At 32.2% G+C, this 25,013-nt stretch overlaps 2 protein-coding genes across 14 annotated transcripts in view; both read left to right on the top strand.

Annotated features, from left to right (window-relative positions):
- The window catches only part of SK (small conductance calcium-activated potassium channel), a 167,822-nt gene extending 155,127 nt beyond the window's left edge, over nucleotides 1–12,695 (top strand). For 4 of the 13 annotated variants that reach the window (XM_053755599.1, XM_053755598.1, XM_053755594.2 and 1 more), the window contains 9 exons: nucleotides 162–304; nucleotides 711–815; nucleotides 2,739–2,874; nucleotides 4,934–5,044; nucleotides 5,742–5,869; nucleotides 6,397–6,466; nucleotides 6,965–7,084; nucleotides 7,695–7,837; nucleotides 8,679–12,695. In XM_053755599.1, coding sequence (XP_053611574.1) covers nucleotides 162–304; nucleotides 711–815; nucleotides 2,739–2,874; nucleotides 4,934–5,044; nucleotides 5,742–5,869; nucleotides 6,397–6,466; nucleotides 6,965–7,084; nucleotides 7,695–7,837; nucleotides 8,679–8,835 — 1,113 coding nt within the window. In that variant the 3' untranslated portion in view covers nucleotides 8,836–12,695. Of the gene's footprint in view, nucleotides 1–161; nucleotides 305–710; nucleotides 816–2,146; nucleotides 2,283–2,738; nucleotides 2,875–4,768; nucleotides 4,880–4,933; nucleotides 5,045–5,741; nucleotides 5,870–6,396; nucleotides 6,467–6,964; nucleotides 7,085–7,694; nucleotides 7,838–8,678 lie in introns of all 13 variants that reach the window. The other 9 variants (XM_053755602.2, XM_053755600.2, XM_053755603.2 and 6 more) reach the window with 5 other exon arrangements.
- Nucleotides 12,696–14,014: 1,319 nt separating this feature from the next.
- On the top strand, nucleotides 14,015–21,588 carry LOC128675850 (adipokinetic hormone/corazonin-related peptide receptor variant I-like). Its single transcript, XM_053755556.1, has 8 exons — nucleotides 14,015–14,521; nucleotides 15,510–15,631; nucleotides 16,162–16,267; nucleotides 16,530–16,734; nucleotides 17,239–17,389; nucleotides 18,655–18,839; nucleotides 20,978–21,042; nucleotides 21,386–21,588. Exons 1-8 carry the CDS (start codon nucleotides 14,303–14,305, stop codon nucleotides 21,566–21,568), a joined length of 1,236 nt encoding a protein of 411 aa, XP_053611531.1. The 5' UTR covers nucleotides 14,015–14,302; the 3' UTR covers nucleotides 21,569–21,588.
- Nucleotides 21,589–25,013: the final 3,425 nt, after the last annotated feature.

The raw sequence follows: 25,013 nt of genomic DNA, 5'->3' as shown, positions 1-25,013 counted from the left end.
TTTATCAATAAAAATTACAGCTGTCATTTCTAATTTACTTGACATTAAATATAATTATTTAAAAAATATTATATTTACTGTAGGTGTAGGTACTCCATATGATATTTTTGTATGGAGCATATATTTTATTATAATATTAACTACATTTTTTCTTATTGCAGGTCCCGTATGACGTCACACTATCTCTGCCAATGTTCTTTCGGCTCTATCTCATATGCAGGGTTATGTTACTTCACAGTAAATTATTTACTGACGCTTCCTCCAGAAGTATAGGAGCTTTAAACAGAATTAATTTTAATACTAGGTTAGTATAGAAAAAAAAATATGATAAAAGTAAAAATATTCTGTCATAAATTATATAATAAATATGAACGTGATACTCGATATAGTTGTTACATACTTATATACGTATGTACGTTTTACTCTATATAAGTATGTATGTTGCAATTAGAACTTAAGTCGACATGACGAAGAAGAAAACAGTCAATCGATGGAAAGGACATTTACATTGTATACAGTAGCTAGGTAGAAAGAATGTACAAACACAGAGTAAAAAGAAACGTGATAGAAAGAGAGATATATATAAACTAACGTCTGGCCATTAGGCAAGATCACAGCTTTTAGTTTCTTTTTAATAGAAAACAATGTCAGTTAGAGTATTGCGACCCCACAAGGGTTGTTAATTTTTTTTTTGGTGAAATCTTTCACAGGTTTGTTCTGAAAACCCTCATGACAATTTGTCCCGGCACCGTGCTACTAGTTTTTATGGTATCATTATGGATTATAGCGAGTTGGACTCTCAGACAGTGCGAAAGGTTAGTACCGCTGCTAAATTCCATACATCATTATAAATATTTTTTTTGCAAAATTAAATTAAATTGTACGATTAATACCTAGCGTCAATTTGACAAGTTACATTGTTCATACGAATTATAACAGTAAATAAATTTCATTAAAAAAAAATCTTATATGAATGTCACCAACGTATTCGCTTTTATTCTTTTTCGTTCTGACATTCTATTTTTAAATTACAAATTTCATGTTCAATATTTCACCAGTGTACTGCCTACATGGCATGCTGTTGCTTATATGTACTGTGGCGTTGTATATATGTTTATTTGCTTTTTCAACCCACTGTTTTTATTTCTTCAATGTACCTATACGTTATCGACATTTAATAAAAGCGTTTCAGTAGTTATAACGCTAGGCCCATTCATCACAAGATAATACAAGAGTTTGACTTTGAATATTTTTGCAAATGTAGTTTTATAAAGTACTTAACACGAATGCTATTATGTAAAAATGTGAACTAGTATATGTTTAGATGTAGATAAACAAATTAAATATTATAATAACGAAACGGACGCTTGTTGTGATCCAGTAGCGTGTGTAGATAAACTTTATTTTGTAAATAATGCACAAAAACAGGCATCAATGTACGTGATGCTAAGTAAATGTTAAAAAAAAAGAGTGAAATTTATGGCACATTGGTGTGAATTGTCGTAATTTTTGATATACTGATACAAGCTTAGCTCACCAATAACACAAGAATAGTAACAAAAACGCACAAAATGGCTCAAATGCAAAACAAAATATGTAAGCTTTTAACAATGTGCCCAATGATAAGCACCAAGCATTGCACAGTTATCATGTTCATGCATATACCTTACCCCTGAAACAAAAGCCTATCACTTCTATGTTTCTTGATTATCTCTTTCCTGCAAATCTATCTTTTCAATGTATCTGTGTCATACAACACTAGGTAAATTCAAAATTAATTTCACGCATGGCTACAACTAAATGTTTCGTATCGAACAAAATAAGTGTTTAGAAATGCACGTTGTATTTAATTTTGAACAATATATATTTATTGTATTTGAAATTATCTGTGTAGACGATTTGTTTTTTCATCCTTTAGGCATGCCAGAATGTTTGGTGACTCAAATGTTTGTAGGTATCTGTTCAATATAATTAAAATTAAATTATTTCCTTTGTCATTTTGAGACTTGCATTGACAGATGCTACATGAAAATATTGATATCTTGTTTCATATTATTCTAATAATGTTGATTTTGAGATTTGAGTATATTGATCTGGTAGAACATTCGGTTATCTTGTGGTTCTTGTCGGGCGTTTTGGCTCTCAGGTTCCACGATGAAGACCATGCCAATTTGCTAAACTCAATGTGGCTGACAGCTATAACCTTTCTCTGTGTTGGCTACGGTGACATAGTCCCCAACACCTACTGCGGCCGTGGCATTACACTCACCTGCGGTATGGTGGTATGTATTCAAAAGTAGGATATTTTTGGGTTGACTGATAAAATTTGTGAATTTTGAATTTAGTATCGACATATCTCCAAGGCAAAGCAAGACTTGAAATTGAAGCAAAAATCACAATAGACTTCACTGAGACTTGTTTTGTCTTGAGAGCACATTTATAGAAGTAAAGGTGAGCCATTTTATGTGTTATTAAAAATCACAAAGTTGAAGCAATTTCACAATACAATTATTGTAAATCAAAGTCAAACTCTTTTATTACAACAACATTCTGAATACTTCTTTTTGGTTTAATCCCTTTAGTTTTACAATTCTCACTATGTGCACTGAACAAACTTTTCTTTAGTAGGTAGGCATCTTTGGACACTCGTATAGCGTGGGTTTATGTTGCCTTTGCTAAATCTGGTGGGCATAGTCAGGTTCTTTGAGTAAAATAGTTGAAATTTATTAACGATTCAGGTTTCACGACGAAGAACACGCTAACCTACTGAATGCAATGTGGCTTATTGCGATTACGTTTCTCTCCGTCGGTTTTGGTGACATTGTGCCAAACACATATTGCGGCAGAGGTATTGCTGTAAGCACCGGTATTATGGTAAGTTCCCTACAAACAATCTTTATGTTTGTGTTGACTGACACGTATTTAAAAAGCACCATTCTATATGTAAAGGGATTGTTACACTGGAGGTGTACTGCGGTTTGCAGTTGGGTGAAAGTAAACGCACCGCATTATGTATTAATATAATTTTTGGCCAGTACAAGGCAGAACCCAGCGGTAGGAGCAGGGCGTTGTCCTCTCTACTACCCCGTTCAACTATTTGGGGTTAGCGCCTTTTGCCCGTATTCTCACTGTTAGATCGCGTTTATTCAAAAAATCTAGAGACCGGTAACAATGTTCGTACATTATGCGAGTTTCACTTTGACCTGATCGTAGAATGTAGAACAAATCCAGTGGATAACTTATATGTTCACGCAAAAAATGCCAACGCTTTATGTTGGCATGATTTCGCCCATTTCTATTACTATCTGTATTCAATGGAAGTCAGTCAACACGATTCAATGTAACAGACTAATCACACATAACACTGCTTCACACATGTTAATCTACGCTAAGCTCACTTACTTTGGTGTAATCAATGTTATATTGTGTAACTTCAATTTACGTGTAAAGAGATCTAAGTAATTGTAATCAATTGATGTTGATAAATGTAAACGCAAAAACTTTCTGTACACACTATGTTACATGCCACAGTCTTTGTAACTACACTGTAACACTGTCTTGAATGTAGGTGATTGTTTCATTTGCATAACCAATATTTTGTTCGTATAGATTTTACAGAAATTAAAATATTTGGATTGTCTCAATTTACAGTCCAGTCTTCAGTGATTTTTAAGTAAATATAACGTCCATTTCCCTGTTAAACCAGCTATATTAGTCAGTATATATTTAGTAGAATGGAATGCTTCACTTCTCCTTACTGTTCTACTCGTAGTTCTATCTTCACTTGGATATTTCACTGACTTGCACATTGAGTTTGTTTTTGTTTAAAATGGCTCACTTTTCTTCTAATTATTATTTTGATAAGAAAATGTAACTATAATAAATTTATTGCACCTAAATAGCTATTTGTGTTTACTGTATGAATATAAAATAGACATTAAATGTTAAATGGAAGTTAACGTTAAAAAGTTTTGTGCACCTATTTAGATGGAAATGCACCGGAAATATCTATCACTTTAATAAGGAATTGACTTTAAGGGAAATTTCCGTGGAAGTGGTACCCTCATTCATAAATTAAAAAATAAATCGATTACGGAGCAGTTGAGAACTGTAACTCAAAACCTTGATATATCTTAAGTTTATTGTTTCAACTAAATAGTCGGCAATTTATCTGTAAGATCCTATTAATATACCAGTAGGACATATATTTATAATATCTGGGATAAAATGATCAGTGTTAAGTTCTATAATTTCAAAGTTTTAATTGTATCTAACTTGAGGGTTTCATAACACCACGGATATTTATTAAAATTTAATGAAAATAGTGTGAAATATCGTTGCAATATATGTGTTTGTGGTAACAACGATTTTCGTACTACACTCGTTTCGATAATGTTTTTGCACTAAATAATTATATTAATAAGAACTAAGTTAATAATAAATATAATTTAACAATCATTTCTTGATCATCAGATAAGGAAGGCAATAGAAAAAATATTTTATATTATTGTTTATTTTTTTTATTTTTATATTTACAGTGACAGTAAATTACTGCAGTTTTCTTATCATGTCTTACCATTATTTCTAATGTCTTCGTTTCCGCATAAAATAATTATAATACTGAAAAATTAAAAGTTATAAAAAAGCACATAGAATAAAATTTAGTTTATTTTGATTTTATAGCCTTCAATTGCCTCTTTGGAATGATAAAATTCTCGAATGCTTTCCACGTTCGCTTACATTCTACATTAAGGTATTCACTTAACAGGGAGCTGGATGCACAGCGTTATTAGTCGCGGTTGTTTCAAGAAAATTAGAATTAACTAGAGCCGAGAAGCACGTTCATAACTTCATGATGGACACACAACTTACTAAAAGAGTAAGTATTACGTCGATATGAGTTCATCACAATTATTGTTGATCTAATCAACAGGGGGCAGGCTGTACTGCACTGTTAGTGACGGTCGCCTCAAGAAAGTTAGAGTTGACTCGCGCTGAGAAACATGTGCACAACTTCATGATGGAAACTCAACTCACAAAAAAGGTAAGGTGACTGTTACAGGAGTAACAAGGAGCAGGTAAGATCGTAACGCCTGGACGCTAAAGGACATAGCTTCAATATTACACTGGTCAACAGACAAAATGTTATCTGACATATTTAGCATTGGTGAATAGTTATAAATTATCGAAACAATTAAGCTTATAAGTTTGTACAGAAGTAAAAAAGAAAACAAATTGTGGCTAATTTTTTTTTGATAAAAGTTGTGAAATTTTACTGTATTGGCAATCAAAATTAATATTTAACATTAAAAAATATTTTATATAATTAACGTCAAAAATATATTATATTATAAGTCAAAACATTAAGTACAAAAAATGTGGTAGAGAAGCTCAATAACTAAAGTTGTTAAGATACGTAAAAATATGACAAGATTCATTAAAAAAATGTTGGCCAGTGTTTTAATATGTAAACTAACAAATATAATTTTTTATGCAATGTGACGTCTGCTACTAAAGAAACCCTAAAGCTAACTATTGTCTTGTTAACTAGGTCTTGTTAACACTTTACTCGTTATTTGAGCTAACAGATAAATTTTCACATTCACGCTCCTACTACTAATACACAAATAAAAAATCACCATCGAAAGTAAAAACGTAGGTTTAAACATACAATGCGTTGAAAAAACTTGTGTAACAAGAAGTAAAATTAGATAATAATGTGATTACTAATCACATTTCAGCTGAAAAACGCCGCAGCCAATGTACTTCGGGAGACATGGTTAATATACAAACACACAAGACTTGTGAAAAGGGTGCACCCTGGAAGGGTCAGGACACATCAGAGAAAGTTTCTATTAGCAATTTATGCGTAAGTATATAAATACCAAAATAGATCCGTGAACGGATATTATTTTGGTTTGTGTGAATCATCTATCGATGCGATGTGACGATCATGAAATTTCCGAAAATATACATAAACGTGCAGAAATGTGTAGAGCTTTCGAAAAATTTCTATTGAAAATATCCGATAAATTTTTAATGAGTATTTCGAAATTATCAAAGGAAAAATTATAGAGAAGAGACTTTTTAGGTTATTATATATGACTAAAAACTAGACAAAATCTTTCAGCGTAATTAGTATCGTAAGATGAAACAAACACTTATTGCATTAAATGAAATAACTGAGATCTTGATTCTATAATGCCTTTGAAGTTAAATATTCAATTTCTACTTGAAGAGTATCATATTTTAATAAAATACGCTGAAGATTTAATAACATTGAGTTCAACATAAAGCGGTTCTTTAAAATAAATTCTCCACGAAAACAGAGTAATTTATCACAAAGGGTTAAGACACACATTTTAAATCTTATGTAATTTTTTTCAAATATTCCAGATTACGAAAAGTAAAAATGGATCAAAGGAAATTAATGGACAACGCCAACACGATAACAGACATGGCAAAGGTAAGCCATTATTCAAATATTTGTATTTGCTAACGCTACACTGCCGTCTACACTTCCATTTAGATTTTAGTAGCACTTTAGGAATGCATCCCATTATGTTATGGACTTAAATGCTAGAGAATATATCTTCATCTTTATTCAACCAATTTCCAAATTTTAGGTTTCCATACTAGTTTTACGCATTCAGGTAAGAAATTGAGTGAATAATAATTTTTACTATTGGTTTTAAATTGACGTATTAAAAAAAATGATATTCCAAATTTCATAAAACATTCGCTTAGCGCATGATCATTCGATGATTTGAACCCTCTATCCTATAGAAACTGCATGTCCTAGATTTAGATATAGTTATCGTTATAACTACATAACACACACAACTAAAACATACATCGAACACGTCCCGTCAGGCAAATTAATACACGAAACAAGTACAGATTTCACATATATTTATGAATTTCACCAACAGTGACCGAAGAGCTGCAAAGCTATTGATACCAGGACCCCTTTTTATTTCAGACTCAGAATACGGTCTACGAAATTGTGTCAGATATGAGCACGAGGCAAGATACAATCGAAGAGAGGCTGACTAGTTTAGAAGAAAAACTTACAACGTTGCAAGTATGTATGATTTCTTTCTTCTTCTTTTTTTTCGTTCTTTTTCTTAGCGAGACAACTTCGGCGTTCGAATTTGTGAGAACCAATAAATACTTAGCTTTAGTCCATATGTCTCATCTAATCTATGTCTGGAGAGCAGGCACAAAAATTCTATTTTTTAATCAAAATTGTCGATTACATCGTCCATTTTTTTAATTTTATTTCTATACATGTCTTGCAAATGTCTCTGTTTGATTTTAATTCTCAATGATTTCCTTTATCCAAAAACGAGCTGTGATTTTAAACATGCGGTTCATGATATATATGACTGTATATTCATAGTTCTACCAGTTGCTATTCTACATGAACTTTCAATCAATACCATGGCTTGCATCGAATACTTTATTTAGGTAGCATCCAATGGAGCGTTGATTTGCCATCGACACGCAAAGAAGAAGATCTAACGCTTTGACTCGGTCCAGCACAGCGTAGTCTCTCAAAGAAATTTCTGGCAGAAACTCAATACTCAATAACCAGAAGTTTTATTGCAGTTGCGTTTCATATAGTATATTGTAAGACTTATATTTATCTACTACGGGGGAAATAACAATATATTTGTAACTTGTGATTTCAGGAACAAGTAAACACGTTACCAGACGTGGTGGCCCGGTGTCTGCAGCAATGCTGGGAGCGAGCGGAGCAGCGAAGAAACTTCCTCCATCCTGACACAGCCGCCGCGCCTACTCCACCGTCATCTACCATCGCTCCTTATGCTAGGTAATCCTTTTTGTTTAGATATGAAGGACTAATTTTGGTCAAACCCCCCCCCCCCCCCCCCTGTTTAGACGTATTCCTGTTGTTGCAAATTGACGCGATGAATTATGAATTTGTCAATCGCTCATCTGGATCAAATACCTTTCGGTATTCGCCGGTAAATAACGATACTGCAGGCAATAATGCCAATAAGGAATATTGCGCGTACTTACCACGTAGACAGCGGCTGTACCCCAAGATCCCTCACGAATATGGTTCACTGGAATTATAGTCCTTAAACACCTGCCGGCCGGCCTGACACACGGTAATTCAATACTCGGTAACGATAGAAATAGTCCAGTTTAAATATAGGAGCACTGGCGATGCACTTATATGATAACACAATTATTACATATTTTTTAATGCGCTCGCGCTAAGAGCCGGTAACGAAGAAAAAAATCTCCCCTTGCCGCCGCTATGGCGTTTTGTTGCGCCGGCAGCATTGCGCATGCGCGGCGGCGAACCGCGCGTTCCTATTGGCTAGAATTGAATGCAGTACCATATAAATGGTGCGATTTGACAAATACATCGATAAGGCGCGCGAAATTGAATTTAATGTAAATAAAACGTTGAAAACGGAACACCTGTCGTTGCTTATTTCTCTGCGTTTCTTGTCAAGTGCTTTTATTGTTTGGCCATCCTCCTCCTTGACCCTTTTCAATCTTTAAGTCATTTGATATTTTTCATCAAAACACAGATAAAGTCTATGCATCTTTTTTTTGAACTGGCAAGAAAACAATTTAACAGTTTACGTTTTAATTTGGCAAAGAAATGCTAATGAAAAAAAAAACTTGTTAATTTCCAGAACTATAGCGTCAGCATCTCACCCGTGGCCACCGAGCCCCGTGCTCCAATCAGCTGCGCGGACGCACTCGGCTCCAGAGAGCACGAGCGCTCCGTCCCCGACTCCTGCGCACCCGACCAGCCCCGCGCCGCACGCGCGCCCCCCTCTCCCCAGCTGAGTACCGCCCTCCAACTCCGAACTCCTCTGCTGAACTCGACGAAACTCGGCCCCCCTCCTATATCGAGACTACGCCTCAAGGCTGTCGGGAAAATTGTTTTATTTAGTCCAAACACTCGATTTACAAAACAAAAGCGCTAGGTATTAAGTTTAACGAATTTACATTAGTTGACTGACATCAAAAGTGTTCAATAAATAAACCTACAAAGCCTTTTAATAATAACAAGTCTTTAACAGTGAAATGTCACTTATTACATTGATGATGTTAATAAAATAATTTTCTGAGAAACAATAAGAATGAACTGCACTTACCAAACCCATCTTTGTAGTCATTGTAATGTACTTGAAATAAACAGATAATTCTTTACTTTTTTTTTTCATGATGTGAAAATGACTGCCGGTCTCTGGTCTCCATAGGCAATGAAACTAAACAATGTTTTAATTTTGAATGCCTTATGAACGCGTTTTAATAACGACTTAAATTTGAGTGATTTTGATGTCTTCGTGTAAAGTTGCCAATGTCTTTTTATTGACAATTGGATATGAAGAGACAGTGAAACGATTTTTCCGACAACCCGATGGATCACGCCGCGGTGCGAGCAGGATAGCCGTAGTTTTCATCGCTGTTCCTCAAAGTTTCGGAAGTGCCAGACTGTTCTTTAGTGTTATTGTTTAGATAGTGAATGAAATGCGGCCGGAGGGACATGCTGTTGTGATTATACAAAATGCTTTATCAATAGACGCTTTAGGTAATAAATTAGAAGATATTTTGATTACATTATCAGCATTAGAATAGTTAGGTGGACATTACACGTCCGTTCACGTTTTATCTACAATTCAAGGAACCAAATTAAGTACACTGTTTTATAATAACTTCGTGTGTATTTACTAAAGTTAACTGTATTCTGATGAATTGAGAAATCTTTTTAAGCAACGAAATCGAGATTAGTTTTCAGAGATTTCTTAATATAGACCTTAGAGCAGAACATAGCAGTATAGGCCAATATATTAGTTTTTACTTAGTAAATTGTATTTACTGAACCGAAATAGATAAAATATGTTGACAAAATACGCATGTCTAATGTAAATTGTACACGAAATTAGAATCCAGCTTGGATGAAAGAATATAATGGTTTTTGTTCCTTGTCTAAAATTAGTATAAAATTTATTAATTATAACAAGTGAAAGTTTTTTTTTTTGCTCTGCAAAAGATTTAATGTGGTCAATTGATTTCATTGCGTAATAAAAAAAAAGAATTTCTAGATTAACTTTTCGCCTATAAAATTTGAATCATCCCATAAAATGTATGAATCTGTATACACACTTTATCTAGATATAGTTGATAATAAAATTGTTACTACCTGCCTATTGACAAGTAGATTGTAACTTTTTTAAAGATTAGTTAGTAAGTAAAGCTTTGTATAAGTAATAAGATTGATGGCTGTCTACATAGTGCCTAAAACACTACGAAATTTCGATAACTCAGTTTTATCCTTATAAAGTGTAAATAGGTAAGTGAAATTGAGAGCATAATATACTTATAGCAAATATCTCGGTAGATGTACAAGAATGTAAGATGGGATCAATTTCTTTGCACATTTTAGTTGTATTAATGTATTTTTATTGTGGTGCGTTAGTTTTGTTTTTTTTTTTACTTCAATCTATCGTTAAGTTCTTCTGATGTTTGTTGGAGTTACTACTAACACTAATAGAAATAGCTTTCACGTATTATATATATATATGACATTGTCTAGTTTGATAACTAGTCGAAAAACACAAATAGAGATGTGACAAATATATGTAACTTTTTAATTTTAATTTTGTGTTAAGATCCTGGTATCAAATGAGATAAAAGTAAATAAATTGTAACGGGACATCATATCTTATAAAAATAACATATTATTACTGCATTTGTATAACGTTTAATCGGTGTTATCATAATTCATTCAACCACATAATTTTGTATCTAGGTCACAACCATATTTTTTTAAATGAGTTATTAAAATATAGTATATAATTTGTATTTCCATACTAATGTTATATATTCTAAAGTCTATCTATCTGTCATAATATCACGGCTTTTATGGCCCAACCATTAGGTCGATTTTAGTGAAATTATGAATAGAGTTTTATGATAAGAGATCAAACATAGGCCACCGCGGGCAAAGCAGCGAGTAACAGCTATTTATATACATATGTTTCGAATATATAGTTTGGGGACCTGAATACCAAATTATGTTGTTGAGTGTACGTAATAAAATTGATATCGGGATTTCTACCCCTCTCACTGTTATTTTAATTTCCAATAATAATTTATTGAATAATAATATATAGAATAAAGTGTCTAATCCTATTAAGTCGTTCGTATTCAAAACACCAACTAGTATATAATGAACGTACGTTTTATAGTGTATTATTAAATTTCTTGCATTATAAAATTATACCTTACCCCTTTAACTAAAACTTTTTGCTAATATTTCATAACAGTGTTTGAATACCTACTTTTTAATCCCTAGTATTACTACCTCGACATTTTTACAAGTTATAGATACATTTTTATCAAATTGTATAGTTATTACTGCCGTCATAATATTGAATTTAGTAAAAAATGGTATTTGAATATTAATGGTTTAAATTTTTCAACAAAACAAATTAATTGTTATGTTTTGATTTATAACAAACGAATTTTTATTTATTTCCATCACGATATTTTACATTCAAATAATTGAATTAGAGAATGCACTTAATTTTCCTGTAGGTAACTCCCAACGCACAATGGATTAAATAGTGATTTGTCCTCGAAATATTTTAATAATCTTGAAATAAAGTAGCCTAATGAATTGTCCCCAAAATTAAATCTAGTCACTAAGGTAATTGCTTTATAGTTTGTTATTTATCTATATTTACTATTAGCAAACATATTTTGATGATTTGTCTCCTTCAATCCAGTCTCGTACCAATGTCAAACATTTGTTACGATAGGAGAAATCATAAAAATATATTTGCAAATTCGATTAACTATTTTTAGCGAAATTTCAAAATTAATCTATTTATTTGTATTAAGAATTGACCAAATGTTGTTTAAGATTGATAAAAAAGTAGAATTTGTAAATAATAGACACAAATCACTAAGACATTATGTACTTTAAAATAATTGTGTAAATACCAGTTGTATTTGCGAATTTTAATGTAAATAAGTAATTTAAAGAATAACGGTTCCAGTAAATTATTTTTAAATATGCATTAATTGCATAGGTCGACAAACTAGTAAGAAGTGATAATATATATCGCTTTTTATAGGTACTTTTGAAAAAATTAAGTTCAAAAAGGCACAGTAATTCCTGGGTTGACAAGGGTTCATATCTTTCATAGTTTATTTTTTTATTTCATATTTAATTTATTTGCATTTCGAATTTATTTGAATTTAGAATACTTCCGATTTAATATTTTACATTGATCGTAATAATATTGACATGTATCAATTTGTTGAAAAATCTATGAAATTTAACCTACTATTTCAATATTTGTTACCAATAAATACCAACGACAGTAATTTATAAACATCCAAGTCTTTCATGAACTAATATGGAATTAATCAACGATTTGTCGGTTATATGTTCAGATGAGAAATTGGTATGCGCCGGGTAAAACGCAAATAAAAGCATGAATCATGAACGTTTTCGCCTGGGTGTACCTTTTTCTAGTTATAATAAACTAGTTATTCGACCTATGTAATGTAGTTTTTTGAGTTGAATGCCAATGGATTGTTCTATGCGGTGCGTAAAAGAAGAGAGGAAACTTTTGTGATCATTGTTGAAATGAAAGTGTAACTTGGATTATATGAGCTGTAGTATTTTTTAATGAGACTTTTATTCCCTCTTACCCACCCGTCCCTTTTAGAACCAACCTATGGGTTAGTGTCAGATCTCTTTCTATGTTCAAAACGTCCCACGTTAGAATCATGGGAAATTTTGTCTGAAATTAAAAAGAATTCTGTATTCTAGCTATGTACCTAACTAGAATGTGTAAAGAAAGTCGCCAAAAGTTCAAATAAAAATACAATAGTATTTTTTTCTTTAATACATTAAATAAGTGAAGTAAATAATGAATCACCTATATTGATTCACCTGTTTTCAATTTTCTCAAAACAATATAAAGTAACCAGAAAAGATAAAATATATAAATAAATATAGACAAAGACAGGGAAATGTAAATATTGAGTTAAAGGTAGAAGAGTAAATGAGAAACTCGTATGTATGAATAGACTTCAATATCCTTAAATACGGTTATATAAAAACAACGTAATGTTATATACAAAAATATGATATGATCGACAATGTCGTAAAAATCAATGACATTAAAATATTTACAAGCAATTAAAATTTTCCTATTTAGTAAAAAACTGGGCGATATTTAAGGTCATATTAAAAGATCTAAAAAAATTTTTTTAGATAAAATATATTTTCTTTCTTGAATAACAGCCTGAAAATGAATGCACAACCTGGGTATCGAATAAGCTCTTTCAGATGGAAACAAAATCTTTGAAATAGTCGGCTTTTAGGCGTGAAATACAGCATATACGCTCTATAAACTATCCAATAATGCTGTTATTTATGTAGAACCCAAGAGAATAAATTACGTAGCTGATTGAACATCATTGGTAAACATGTTATCAGTATATATTATTGCAAATTATAAAACAATGTCGCCCTCTGCCTCCGTCCGTTTCTAAGGTTTTTTCCTTCCACGTAACGTATTTTGATGAAGTTTTTTCACTGTTATTTAGACAGTTTATTCCTGACGGCGCCGTTCATTTGCATATAATTATTAGACATAATATAATACGGCATTCTTTTGTTTATCCTATTCATATTTCGAAAAGATTACGCATATTTTTTATTGAGCATAATAATTTTGAAGCATAACTTTCAAACTAATTCAATATTAGCAACGCTCACTCGCTTCGCTCGCTTACACTCTGTCAGTCACAAATAACTGTATTCGCGGAGGCGCAGCTGCGGGCAAATGATAGTAAGTATTCCATAAGATTTATTCTAGTGAAATTATCGTATCCTGCTTGTCGTTTGTCGACGCGCGTCAAATGGCTACGAGGTGCTACGAAGAACACTCGCCTCGTAGCGGCTACGCCGTAACTGCTTTTGCGCTACGAATGCGTTTAATGGTTGTTCAGAAAATAATAATTAACTTTTAGATGTAGTTAAACGTAAAGTATATAATATTTAACATGAATTATAGTTTTGTGAGTGCGTGTAACATAAAACTTGTCTTAATTACTAACTTTTGAAAGTGGTGTCAAATTAATAAACTATAAGAAAATAAAAGAAAAGTCTAAAGTGAAACAAATAAAAAATGTGCCATAAATCTAAATCAAATTTGCGTTTTTAATAAATTCAATTAAAAGATTTATAAAACTTCTTAATGTCGTTTCAAACACGTACACTGTAAATATGAATAGCACTAGTGAAACGAAGATTTCAATACCAGCATCTGATCAGGTGTTTGTCATAGTCGTCTATAGCACACTACTTGTTATTGGTGCCCTGGGAAATGTTGGAGTCCTGGTGTCTCTCCTACGTTCCCGAAGACGGAAGTCCAGAGTCAATCTGTTGATGACGCATTTGGTCATTGCTGACATGATGGTCACACTCGTCGTTATACCTTTGGAGGTGAGTAAAATCCTAATAATATAAATGCGAAAGTAAGCTTGTTTGTTTGTTACCTCTACACGCTTCATCTAATCTATCAATCTTCTTGAAAATTTGTATACGTGTTTGAAGTTTGTAAAAGGACATTACCTATTATACCGGAAAAAGAACTATTCCCTTGGGAATTTTACGCGGGCAGGAAATATGGGTTTTAAATTAGTTCATAGATACTTTCTTCCTGATATCTATATATACAAAACTAATCAAAAGTAGTTTTAATTTCATATTAAATATGTATAGAAATTTTAATAATAAATAATAATGTTAATCTATAACTGAATAGAACAAAAAATTATATTATTTTATTTATCATTTGAAAAATATTTAGCAAATACCGTATAGTATACAGTAAAGCAAATAGTATACTTTTTAAAAAGGTTTTTCAATAATTGAAATTTTAAGAAAATTAAAAAAAAAGAAGTAACAAAGGAAAAGGGTTTTCCTTATAGAACGGCAATTTCTAAATTGTCTTTTTCCCTGATTAGCATAGTAAGTATTTCACTAATGGCTGAGTGATAAAGTCGAAGCTTTTATTTCGAAATAAGACTTCAAAGTAGTTCACAGGCTCATTGATGTGGTAAAACCAATTCGGTAAGTCTACAGCTATATGCAAATTGTTACAATTGCATTAGGAATAAATATCGTAATGTTGATTTTTAGGAAAATCTTTAAAATAATAATAATATAGTTAAGATTAATGCATTATATATATTTATATTTAATTATCTTTTTGTTTTTAAGAGAATCAGAGAATTCCTTTTGGCACTATGTCCACATTGTCCACCAATTGTTAACTTTTTAGTTATGCAATTTTTTTTTTTAATTTAAATAACTTTAATATAAAATTTATAAATAATATTTAATTTTAAAAATAACAACTGAAAAAAAATAGTTTTTGTTTAGTTCGGATTTGATATGATTCAATTTGTGACAAAGGCTTTGTTTTCAGATTGGTTGGCGTACTACTAACGCGTGGTTAGCGGGGAATTTGGCGTGCAAGTTTTTTTTAGTTCTCAGAGCATTTGGACTCTACCTCTCTTCCAATGTTCTTGTTTGTATATCAGTTGACAGGTAAGCATTATATATAACTGAAGTGAAGGCCGGTCATAAAATCAGAGTCGCATGGTTCGATATTTACATAAGATTATTTTTTATGCGGAGCTCGAACTTCTTTGCGTCACAGCCGGAATGCATCCGTAAATACGTAAAGACGAGAGGAGAAATGCGTTTTGAAAAATGTTCATGGTCAAAAGGTATACTGAAACATATTATGATTGTGATCAAGTGCTCATGAAAGGATAATAATTAATATAATTAACCAAATAAAAAAAAACTTTTAATAGAAAATCGAGCTGACCAGTTCCCCCCGGCAGCACCCGTTCACGAGTTGACGCGTGAGTCAGCCATCGCGAAGCTCAACCACAATAGAGGGAACCTTCCGACACGATCCACGACGCCGCCACCGGATAGTTTCGATTAAGCCTGGAAAACTTTTCAATGTTTGCAATACATGGGTATTGAAAAGTTTTACAATTATATCTATAATACAAATATTGATAATAATTGGACTCACGGAATCATACACCAATTTTCTGTTTTAGATTTTTTGCAATCATATACCCACTGCGTTTGGCTGTAGCCAGAAAGCGAAGCAAAATGATGCTTTATTTAGCGTGGATGATCGCCTTACTGTGTAGCTTGCCTCAGGTGAGAATATAATTACATTTTAATAATCTTCTTAAAAGTTCACATTATGCCGTGTACCTCCTGTCCTAGGATAAAACCACCATATTCCATTCATGTCGTACGATAGCAATGAAATGCCGAGTTGAAAGTTAACAACATTCCCAAAAAGGGCTGAAATCAGGCAGATGGACTGTTGTAAAACCACATTCGAAGATTTATCTTATCTAATCTTAATATATACGCATTACGTATTTTCTTTTTGATGTTTTGCACCTTGTTTTAGAGTCTTGTGTTCCGTGTGAAGAGTCACCCGAAAGTGAAAGACTTCCAACAATGCGTATCTTTCGAAGCCTTCAGAAGCCCGCATCAAGAACTGGCATATAACATCTTCTGTCTGTCTGCAATGTACTTTTTGCCACTGACAATCATAACCGGATGCTACATTTGTATTTTTTACGAAATTTCTAACAACTCTAAGGAAAATACAGGTACCTAAATGGCTGGCTTAAAGAGTTAAAACTCTAAATAGCATTTTCTGCTTCATAAAATGATTTCTATGTATTACTAAATTATGATTATTATGTTATACAAATAACTATGCTTCAACGTTACACGAAGCCTAAATGATAGACTCTTTTTATATTTTCATTAGTTTATTTTTTTATTTTAAAAATAGAATATAACTAAAATTCAAAAAGTCTTTTAGCACCACATTGTAAAAAATGTAAACTCATGTTTTTGCAAATAAATAATTTTTATCTTTGTCTTTGTCTTTGCATGAATATGCTTTTTAAAGTGCTAGTTCATTTCAAAATGATGATGTTATTTACACCACGACATAACAACATTAATTTTGTTCCATATAAGGATATTTTCGTGAAGACGCAATTTTTTTATAAAACAAAGATGCAAAGTTTTTAAACAGCAATACTCTTTAAATCTTATTTCCAATATATCATTGTATGAATAGTTATAAAAAATAATAGTTACAGAAAAGACCCAACAGACAGAGAGCCGAGTCACGCTCAGGCGCTCTGATCAACGACCTTTGGTGCGCGCGCGCAGGAGAACCCTCAGGATGACGGTCACCATTGTAACAGTGTTTGCTTGCTGTTGGCTGCCGTATGCCACTATGACATTGTGGTGAGTTTCATATTTTTTATAAACCAATAAGGAACATAAGCATAAACACGCACGATAATCTCCGCACACTCAAAATCTCCCTTCAATTACGTAGGTACTAAACTTTATACCTTGTTAATTATTTTGTGAGACCCCTCAATTGTCATCATTATTGTTAAACAGCAAACATTTTACAATAAATTATGTTATTAAGATCTTGTGGACTATTTTAATAAAGACATAGGCTGTTTCACACTGATTTAATAACGAAAAAGATCGGTGAAAACTTTGACATTGATAACCTATACAAAAATTTAAATGCTTGTGTTGCCTGCTAACATGAAATATAGGCAATAGAAAAACACTCCATTACTATTGCCAAGAGTGCTATTGTGTGTGTTTCATCCCAATTAAAGTCCACGACTTGCCATGAGGAATACGACTGCGTATATCACTAAATACTTAGTAAAAAACAAAAAATATATCTATGCTTAGATCTTCAAACCTACGCAACGGATTTTGATGCAGATTTTTATAATAGATATTATGGATTATTATATAGTTATTAGATAGTTTAGTTAATAAATGTTAGGTTTATAATAGATATATTTATTTTTTATAATAGATATATTAGTTTTAAAATTATAGTGATTATGTAAGTACTTCTACATATTTCAGGAAAACGAGAGATAATATATATTTATACTCGCCAATATCATGAAAAAGAGCTCGAAAATATACATATAAATAAGGCATGTTTGATACTTATATCAACCTTTTAACTCAGAAAAACCCTTTCCTGTACATATAAACGATTGAATTTATCAAAACCATAAAATAGATGTTTTAATAATTCATAAATGAAGTGGTTAATTTCATTTGCACAATTTGAAACATGATTTTTCTTAGTTATTTTTTGTTGCGAGCTATAAATAATATGTAACCTAACAACAACGTTTTGATTTATATTCGTAATCGAACTTACGCAATGAAATGAATTCACGTCACTATAAATATAATTTCAAGAATTTGTATTCCATATTTTTCTAAATATTAATCTTAAAAGTAAACACTTTATTTATTGTTTTGTCTTTGTTATTTGTTTCTACATAAATCCAAACAATATATTTACTAAATTTGCTATATCTCGCTGCTTCGTATACGAACTTACGTAATATTATAATTGTATAACAAGGGAAACCTTCTTTCATCATTATTTTTCGTATTTCTGTATAATACAAACACGAAGAAGAACACATTTCTGTACAATATTCCCTCTCTCTCAGGTACATGGTGGATCGGAATTCCGCTGTCCATGTGTCACCTAGAATCCAGGACATGTTCTTCATTATGGCCGTCTCCAACTCCTGCATGGACCCCCTGGTGTACGGCTCCTACGCGTTTGACCTTCGAGCGTTCACGAAGACCTTTAGGAAAATTTTCTGCAATGTAAATCCCACTGATATACCAGGTAAAGACATGAGCTCGATATATTATTGTTATTCGACGTTTTATTTAGTTTTGTTTCGCGTAAAAACAACTGTGAGCGAAGTGAAGGTTTGCATTTCACTTCTCACCATCGAATCGATTCGAAATGAGACACAGCGAACCAATCACATGGCGCCGTTGTGACGCAACACAACCACACTGCAATGCCCTCTGTGGGCGAAGTGCGGGTTTGCGTTTCACTTCTCACCATCGAATCGATTCGAAGTGAAACGCAGCGAACCAATCACATTACGGTGTGTTAACATTTACCTCGAATAGCAATAGCAACATTTTTATCATGAATCATGAAATATTACTATAGAATATTTCTAGTACCCAGGGTACAGTAAGTTATAAAAAATAGAATAATTTAAATACAACATTATGAAATATCCTTTACCAATGACTCTTCTATTTTTCTTTCGCGAAACTACTGGAAGAATTTCTATTGATAAGTACCTAGTTCCTTTGTACTTAGTTTTCTATTTCATAAACAATATATTTACTTTCATTCTGAATACATTTACTTTAATGATATTTCAGTCCTCCAATAACAAATCGATTTATATAAATAGCTCTCTTGAGTGTTCCCTGTAAAATATGCCACAGAAACTTTTTATTAAGTTTGTATCCCATTTAAGTTTGAAATGCTTAGCTTCAACGTCACTTTCATTTCTCATTAAAAGTTGGTTTCGATGGAGTTTTATTTCCTGTGAGTTATAATAATTATAGACAATGAATATATAGGTCAGATAAATAAATTTTATTAAATCGATTTAATCAGTTTTATATAAAACTATGGTTTCTTGAAATATTTTCGTTTCGTTTCTTTCTATTATCCAATTTTATTTACAAAGGTGTCCCGGCCTTGTAGAAAACTATTCCGATTTCAAGGATGGTGGATAAGAAAACATGGAATAATAACAATATATATTGTGTTAGCTACTATTTCTATAGCGCAAAGGAAAATGGCTATAGAATAGCGATTGTTATCACTACGTGGAATGAATTACACACAACAAATTTCTTGGCATTATTAAGGGAGTAATCTTCTCCATCAAACATACAGTTTGATAATCAACCAGAGCTCTCTTCATCGGAAGCAAGTGGTGGCCGATGAAAACTAATATACATGAGTCAGATTGGTATACAAACTCGAGTAAGATTCGAACCTGGGACTTTTCAGTTCACAGACAGTTTTAACCATTACACTACCAGTGCTTCAATTAGTAGATATGATGGTTAAACTATTACATTAAGTCAAAAAATTACACGTGACATTGTATTATTTGTGTCATTTACCTCACGGTCAACGGTTGATCAGATTTCAATCCGTACACCGACAGTAATGACGTCCAGCCTACGTTCTTTGTTACGTTAGATGATTGTAATTATAAAAGAGCCGGTGCCTGAGTTTATTTTTTTTATGTTTATAAGTTAATTTGTTTGATGTTCGTCCATGTACTTCATTATATTGTTCTAATACTATGATAAAATACATGTTTAAAAATATTCAAAATAAAGTCTGGGTCAGTATAATAAATATTAGAGATAGATTTTATTTAAAAGATTAAATAAAATCTATCTCTAATATTTATTATAGCAAATTTGTTAACTCAATTTTGTGCATATTGGTATGCCGGTAAATTGCGATTCGACATGCAATGCTAATTTTTCATTGCAGTAAATAAAAGCTCTCATATAAACTGAGCAGTGTTCATTCCTTCGCGCCGGCATCTGAGTTAAGCGATTGTGTGTAGCCGGTGATATATATAATTCTATCATTTAAACTTGTGATTTTTGAAAACTTCAATTTTTACTTCACTACAAGCCCGACATCACAAGCTCAGAGCTTCCACCGCTGTGGCCGCGCTGTTATTACAAACTATCAATTTTCTCGAATAGGGAATAATTTCCAAAATCAATCTTTTCATAGTACAGATTAATTATTTTAAAGATTTATATAAACACAAATTCTTGTCTTTGTTAAGATTTGAAATATTGTAATGACAGCGCGGCCGTTATGGTCGAAACGCTCTGAGAACCATCGCTTCGAATTCTGCCGCTGACTACCCCGTAAGCAACAGAGACGTACCACTGTATATATGATTTTCATTGCAGTTATATCGAATCCGCATGATAATTTGAAGACTAAGTTACCTGCTTCTAATACACTACAGAATCAGGTGATCATTCAATCATACCTTCAAAACTTTCTTACGTGAATCTAAAAATATAATATCTTATGTTACAAGTTGTTATGTATGGACAAGTTTAACTTGTAGGTGTATGGAATAATCAATTTTGTGCATATTGGTTGCATTGCATTGCATTGTTTTTACATTATTCAATGAATTAGTAGAAGTATTTTATACCTTGTGTTATAGAGGATTTATCTTTTTCATATGAAAGATAAATCCTTTATTCTTCCTTACGCATGAATGTAATTGACTGACAGACAACGATGTGAAATATATTTCATAATTATTCATTGACAAATGTAACTTTGAATACAACTTTTTCTGACAGGTTCATCGCAGTTACTGCAAAAGGTACCCAGTATTTGGACAGACGGCAACCAATAGTCGACTAAGTCCGAATTCAGAGCCTCTTTATTTTGTGAACAAACTTTCTTCAAAAGAAGCTGTGAAAGGCTCTCGAAGTTTCGACGGTTTTCTTACACATTCTCCGCGAAGGGAGTTTAATTTTTAGCTTTTATGAAATTATGTAAAATGTTGCAAGTGTACATAATATGATAATGATTCATAAACTAATTAAAATACCTAGCTGAAGTTAGTTGTGTTGTATTTAAAATAGGTAGCAACCGAGCTTTAATGCCTGTGCTATGGCCTAGGCTTCTATTAGTCCTATTCATTATATTATTAATATCTGCTCTGTACATAGCCCACTTACAGTTTTACTATATGTATAGAAATATATTTTTAATGTGAATGTGTTTGTTTGGCAATTTTTCGCGTTTGATTGAAGTGATTTTTTTTGATATGGAGAGTAAATTAGGGTAAATTTTAAACTGTTAGTAATACATAACATTTTCACACTTTGTATACTTGGAAAAACTGTAAAGCTAAAATAGACAAATTGATAATGACGAACACACAAGTACATGGCAGTTCTTGTGTCAACGATACGATCCTGAGCATAGTTAGTTTATCTTGGTTTCGTTCGATGTAACGCAGGAACCGTTCCAATGTTTCTTTTTGTGGATCGCCATCTGAAATAAACACGTCTTCTTATGACAATGTACGTGTTAGAACCCGGCCCGATTGCTAAATCGTGCTTCGTTGTTTCCAGAGCGGCGACGACGCGACACGTTGCGGCTCAGTTTTTTTTTTCTATAAAATTTTGACATTGACATGCGACCACGTATCTCGAAATTCCATATAATTATTGACATTAAACTCCATAGAACGTAGGACGATGGAGTGCAATAAAGCAATGGGACCGGGCTCTTAGCCTCTTTTTATTTTTACACCAAATCCACTAAACAAATACAAAGCCTTCTGATAAGCTACAATAGCATTCCCAAGGAGGGTTAATATAACATAATTATATATTAAACAGCAGATATTAAACATACCGTTTTTATTTCCCAAACGTTTCGGAACTTGTTACAAAGGTCCGTGGTCCCTGGGCGACAGTCAGTCGCCTAATATGTGCGCGTTTAATACATATCATTAGAGAGTGTAGCCATATAAGATATACCCACCAGGGAACTTAGTAGGGTACCCTATAAAAATCCGGCATTCTAAACCTATTTCTAATGCGCGTTTCTCTCATTTGTGTAGGTAAGTAAAATGGAAGTTTTGACAAAGTATAATATAGTTGTATTTCTGTCTATGCTACTAAACTTCGGCCAAAGTTTGGCAGTATATCATAGAGATTGAGTGGCATGTGTATGAGGGTGTCTACCCTTCTAGGCTTACGGCAAAACTACTTCAAATGATGACAGATGGCCGTCTTAATTTAAAAAGGTCAGTCTTACCTTTGCACTTTACAAGTAACATTGTAAGCAAAATTTTGAATTTCTTATCAATTTTCTTAATGATGTCACCTTCGAAACATATAGTTAGTATTATTACAAGTCCTTTTAGTTGTTCGTTAATAAAGTTTAATATGAAAGTGATTGTTGCAGCACCATTCTGAAAATACTCAGTGATTAAAAATAACTCAAATAATGACTCAGTTGCACCAGTCAACATTAACTTTAACCTACGTGCCGTCGTTAGATAAAATTACGCAGGTTAAAGTCAATGTCAAAGTTGACTAATGACATCCTAATAAGAGTGTTTATAGTGGTGTTTGTTACTCAATCACGCTAAATCGATTACGCAAATTTCGATGAAATTGAAACACAATAGTAAATTTAAATTTGGTATATGGATGGAATGCATCCTGAATAAGCTCCTTGGATCCAGAGACCTCAATCTCGAAACAGGTTAATGGAGATCTACACCGAAATGGTTGAGGAAGAAACAAATAAACGAAAGTATTTAATTAAAGAATACTTACGTAATTTCGAAGATGGAAGATCAGTGTAACTATTTCTATAATTGATAGTAACATCGTACTAGCTATTGCGACAATAAACTGAAAGTTAAAATTGTATCATATTTAAAAAGAAAAATCATTAAGTATTAAATTTTCATTAACAGTTAATTCGTCATGTGATACGTCAGCCTAGCTAGTGTAACTTTTACTATATAGAAAACTTATTCATTTTATTGTTATTATAACGCTCACATAAAGTAAATATATGGCAAATTAACTGTGTCAAATGACAGAAATAAAAATGGTACTTACAGTAGCTTTTATTATGTCAATCAATGCTTTTTGAGCATTTACTAAGCGCTTGAAGTATCGGAATGTGTGGGACAAATAATTTTGAACATAACGAGACTGTAATGTTGATTTTAGTTTACCGTTCATTATAAAATCGGTTTTGAAGTTTCTATACAACGCTTGCAACAGACTTGTTATAGTACTGAATACGAGAAATGACCATACGAGATATAAAAATGTAGTCAAATAGCAAGACCACAAAAATATCTTTAGTAAAACATCTTCAAATTCCGTAATTGCAAAAACTCTGCATATTACAAATATTTCTGTCATAAAAAATATAACTAAGTAAAGACTGTTTCGGATTTTGTGCTCGTTTATATTAGGCATGTATGAAAAAATGTTAGCATATACTATGGACAACTTGTGTGAATTGTTTTTTAGACTTGTAATCGAAGCTACCACGAAGTTAAAAGATTTCACTGCTATTAAAATTTTAATTGTATCCTTAAAATTGTCGACAAACACAAGCGATGTAAAAATCAAATTGAAAATTAAAAATGCTATGGAATAAACAAAATGTGTATATTTTAACAAATTCGATTTCTTTATATAGAGACCCCTATCTATACCGCATATAGACAATATTATTGTCACGAAACCGATTATTTTTCGAGAAAACATCGTATTTAGTTCGCTTCGAGACATAATTTTTCGAAAGTCACGAATGAAATGACTATTTGACCTACATCATCGTAATGTAATTATTACATAACTGTAACAGTTTTACTTATGAAAAAATATAACAAATTATTAATTTCGGTCATGACAGTGTCATGAATCAACTTGTTTATTACACATCACTGTTATTCTTACATTATTTCACCCGACTTCCAAAATAGGAGTTTTTGTGTTCGATTTTCAAAATGTTTGTCTTTTTCATTATCACTTTTGACATCTGTCAAATGTAGCTAAGGGGATATCGCCAGAGTTGCGGGTCCGACTTGGAGGACAAATGCAAAATTAATGCACAAATACCTTGTATACATAAACGTTTCCACGAGCTCGACATATACACACATACACACTGTAATTATGCTGTATATAGACATGTCAAATACAATAAGAAAAACCAAGTCGTCCGATAGGTAGGACAAAGGAAGTCTGACCACGTGGCCGGAGCAATTCAAAACAAGTTAGTCATAAAATTATGAAGTAGAAAACTATATTAGTTTTTTTACAAAAATGTAATTTTTATTCTTGTCAGAGAGAATGCATTCAATGTGTGAGAAAAATATCATGTCTGTATAGTAAGGCGGTGAGGAGTTAAAAGTTAGGGTGAGTTGCATAGCCAAAT

The sequence above is a fragment of the Plodia interpunctella genome, chromosome 15, assembly GCF_027563975.2.
Source record: "Plodia interpunctella isolate USDA-ARS_2022_Savannah chromosome 15, ilPloInte3.2, whole genome shotgun sequence".
In the NCBI taxonomy this organism is placed as follows: Eukaryota; Metazoa; Arthropoda; class Insecta; order Lepidoptera; family Pyralidae; genus Plodia; species Plodia interpunctella.
The sequence above is the reverse complement of the archived record's forward strand: the minus strand, read 5'-3'. Positions and strand labels throughout refer to the sequence as shown.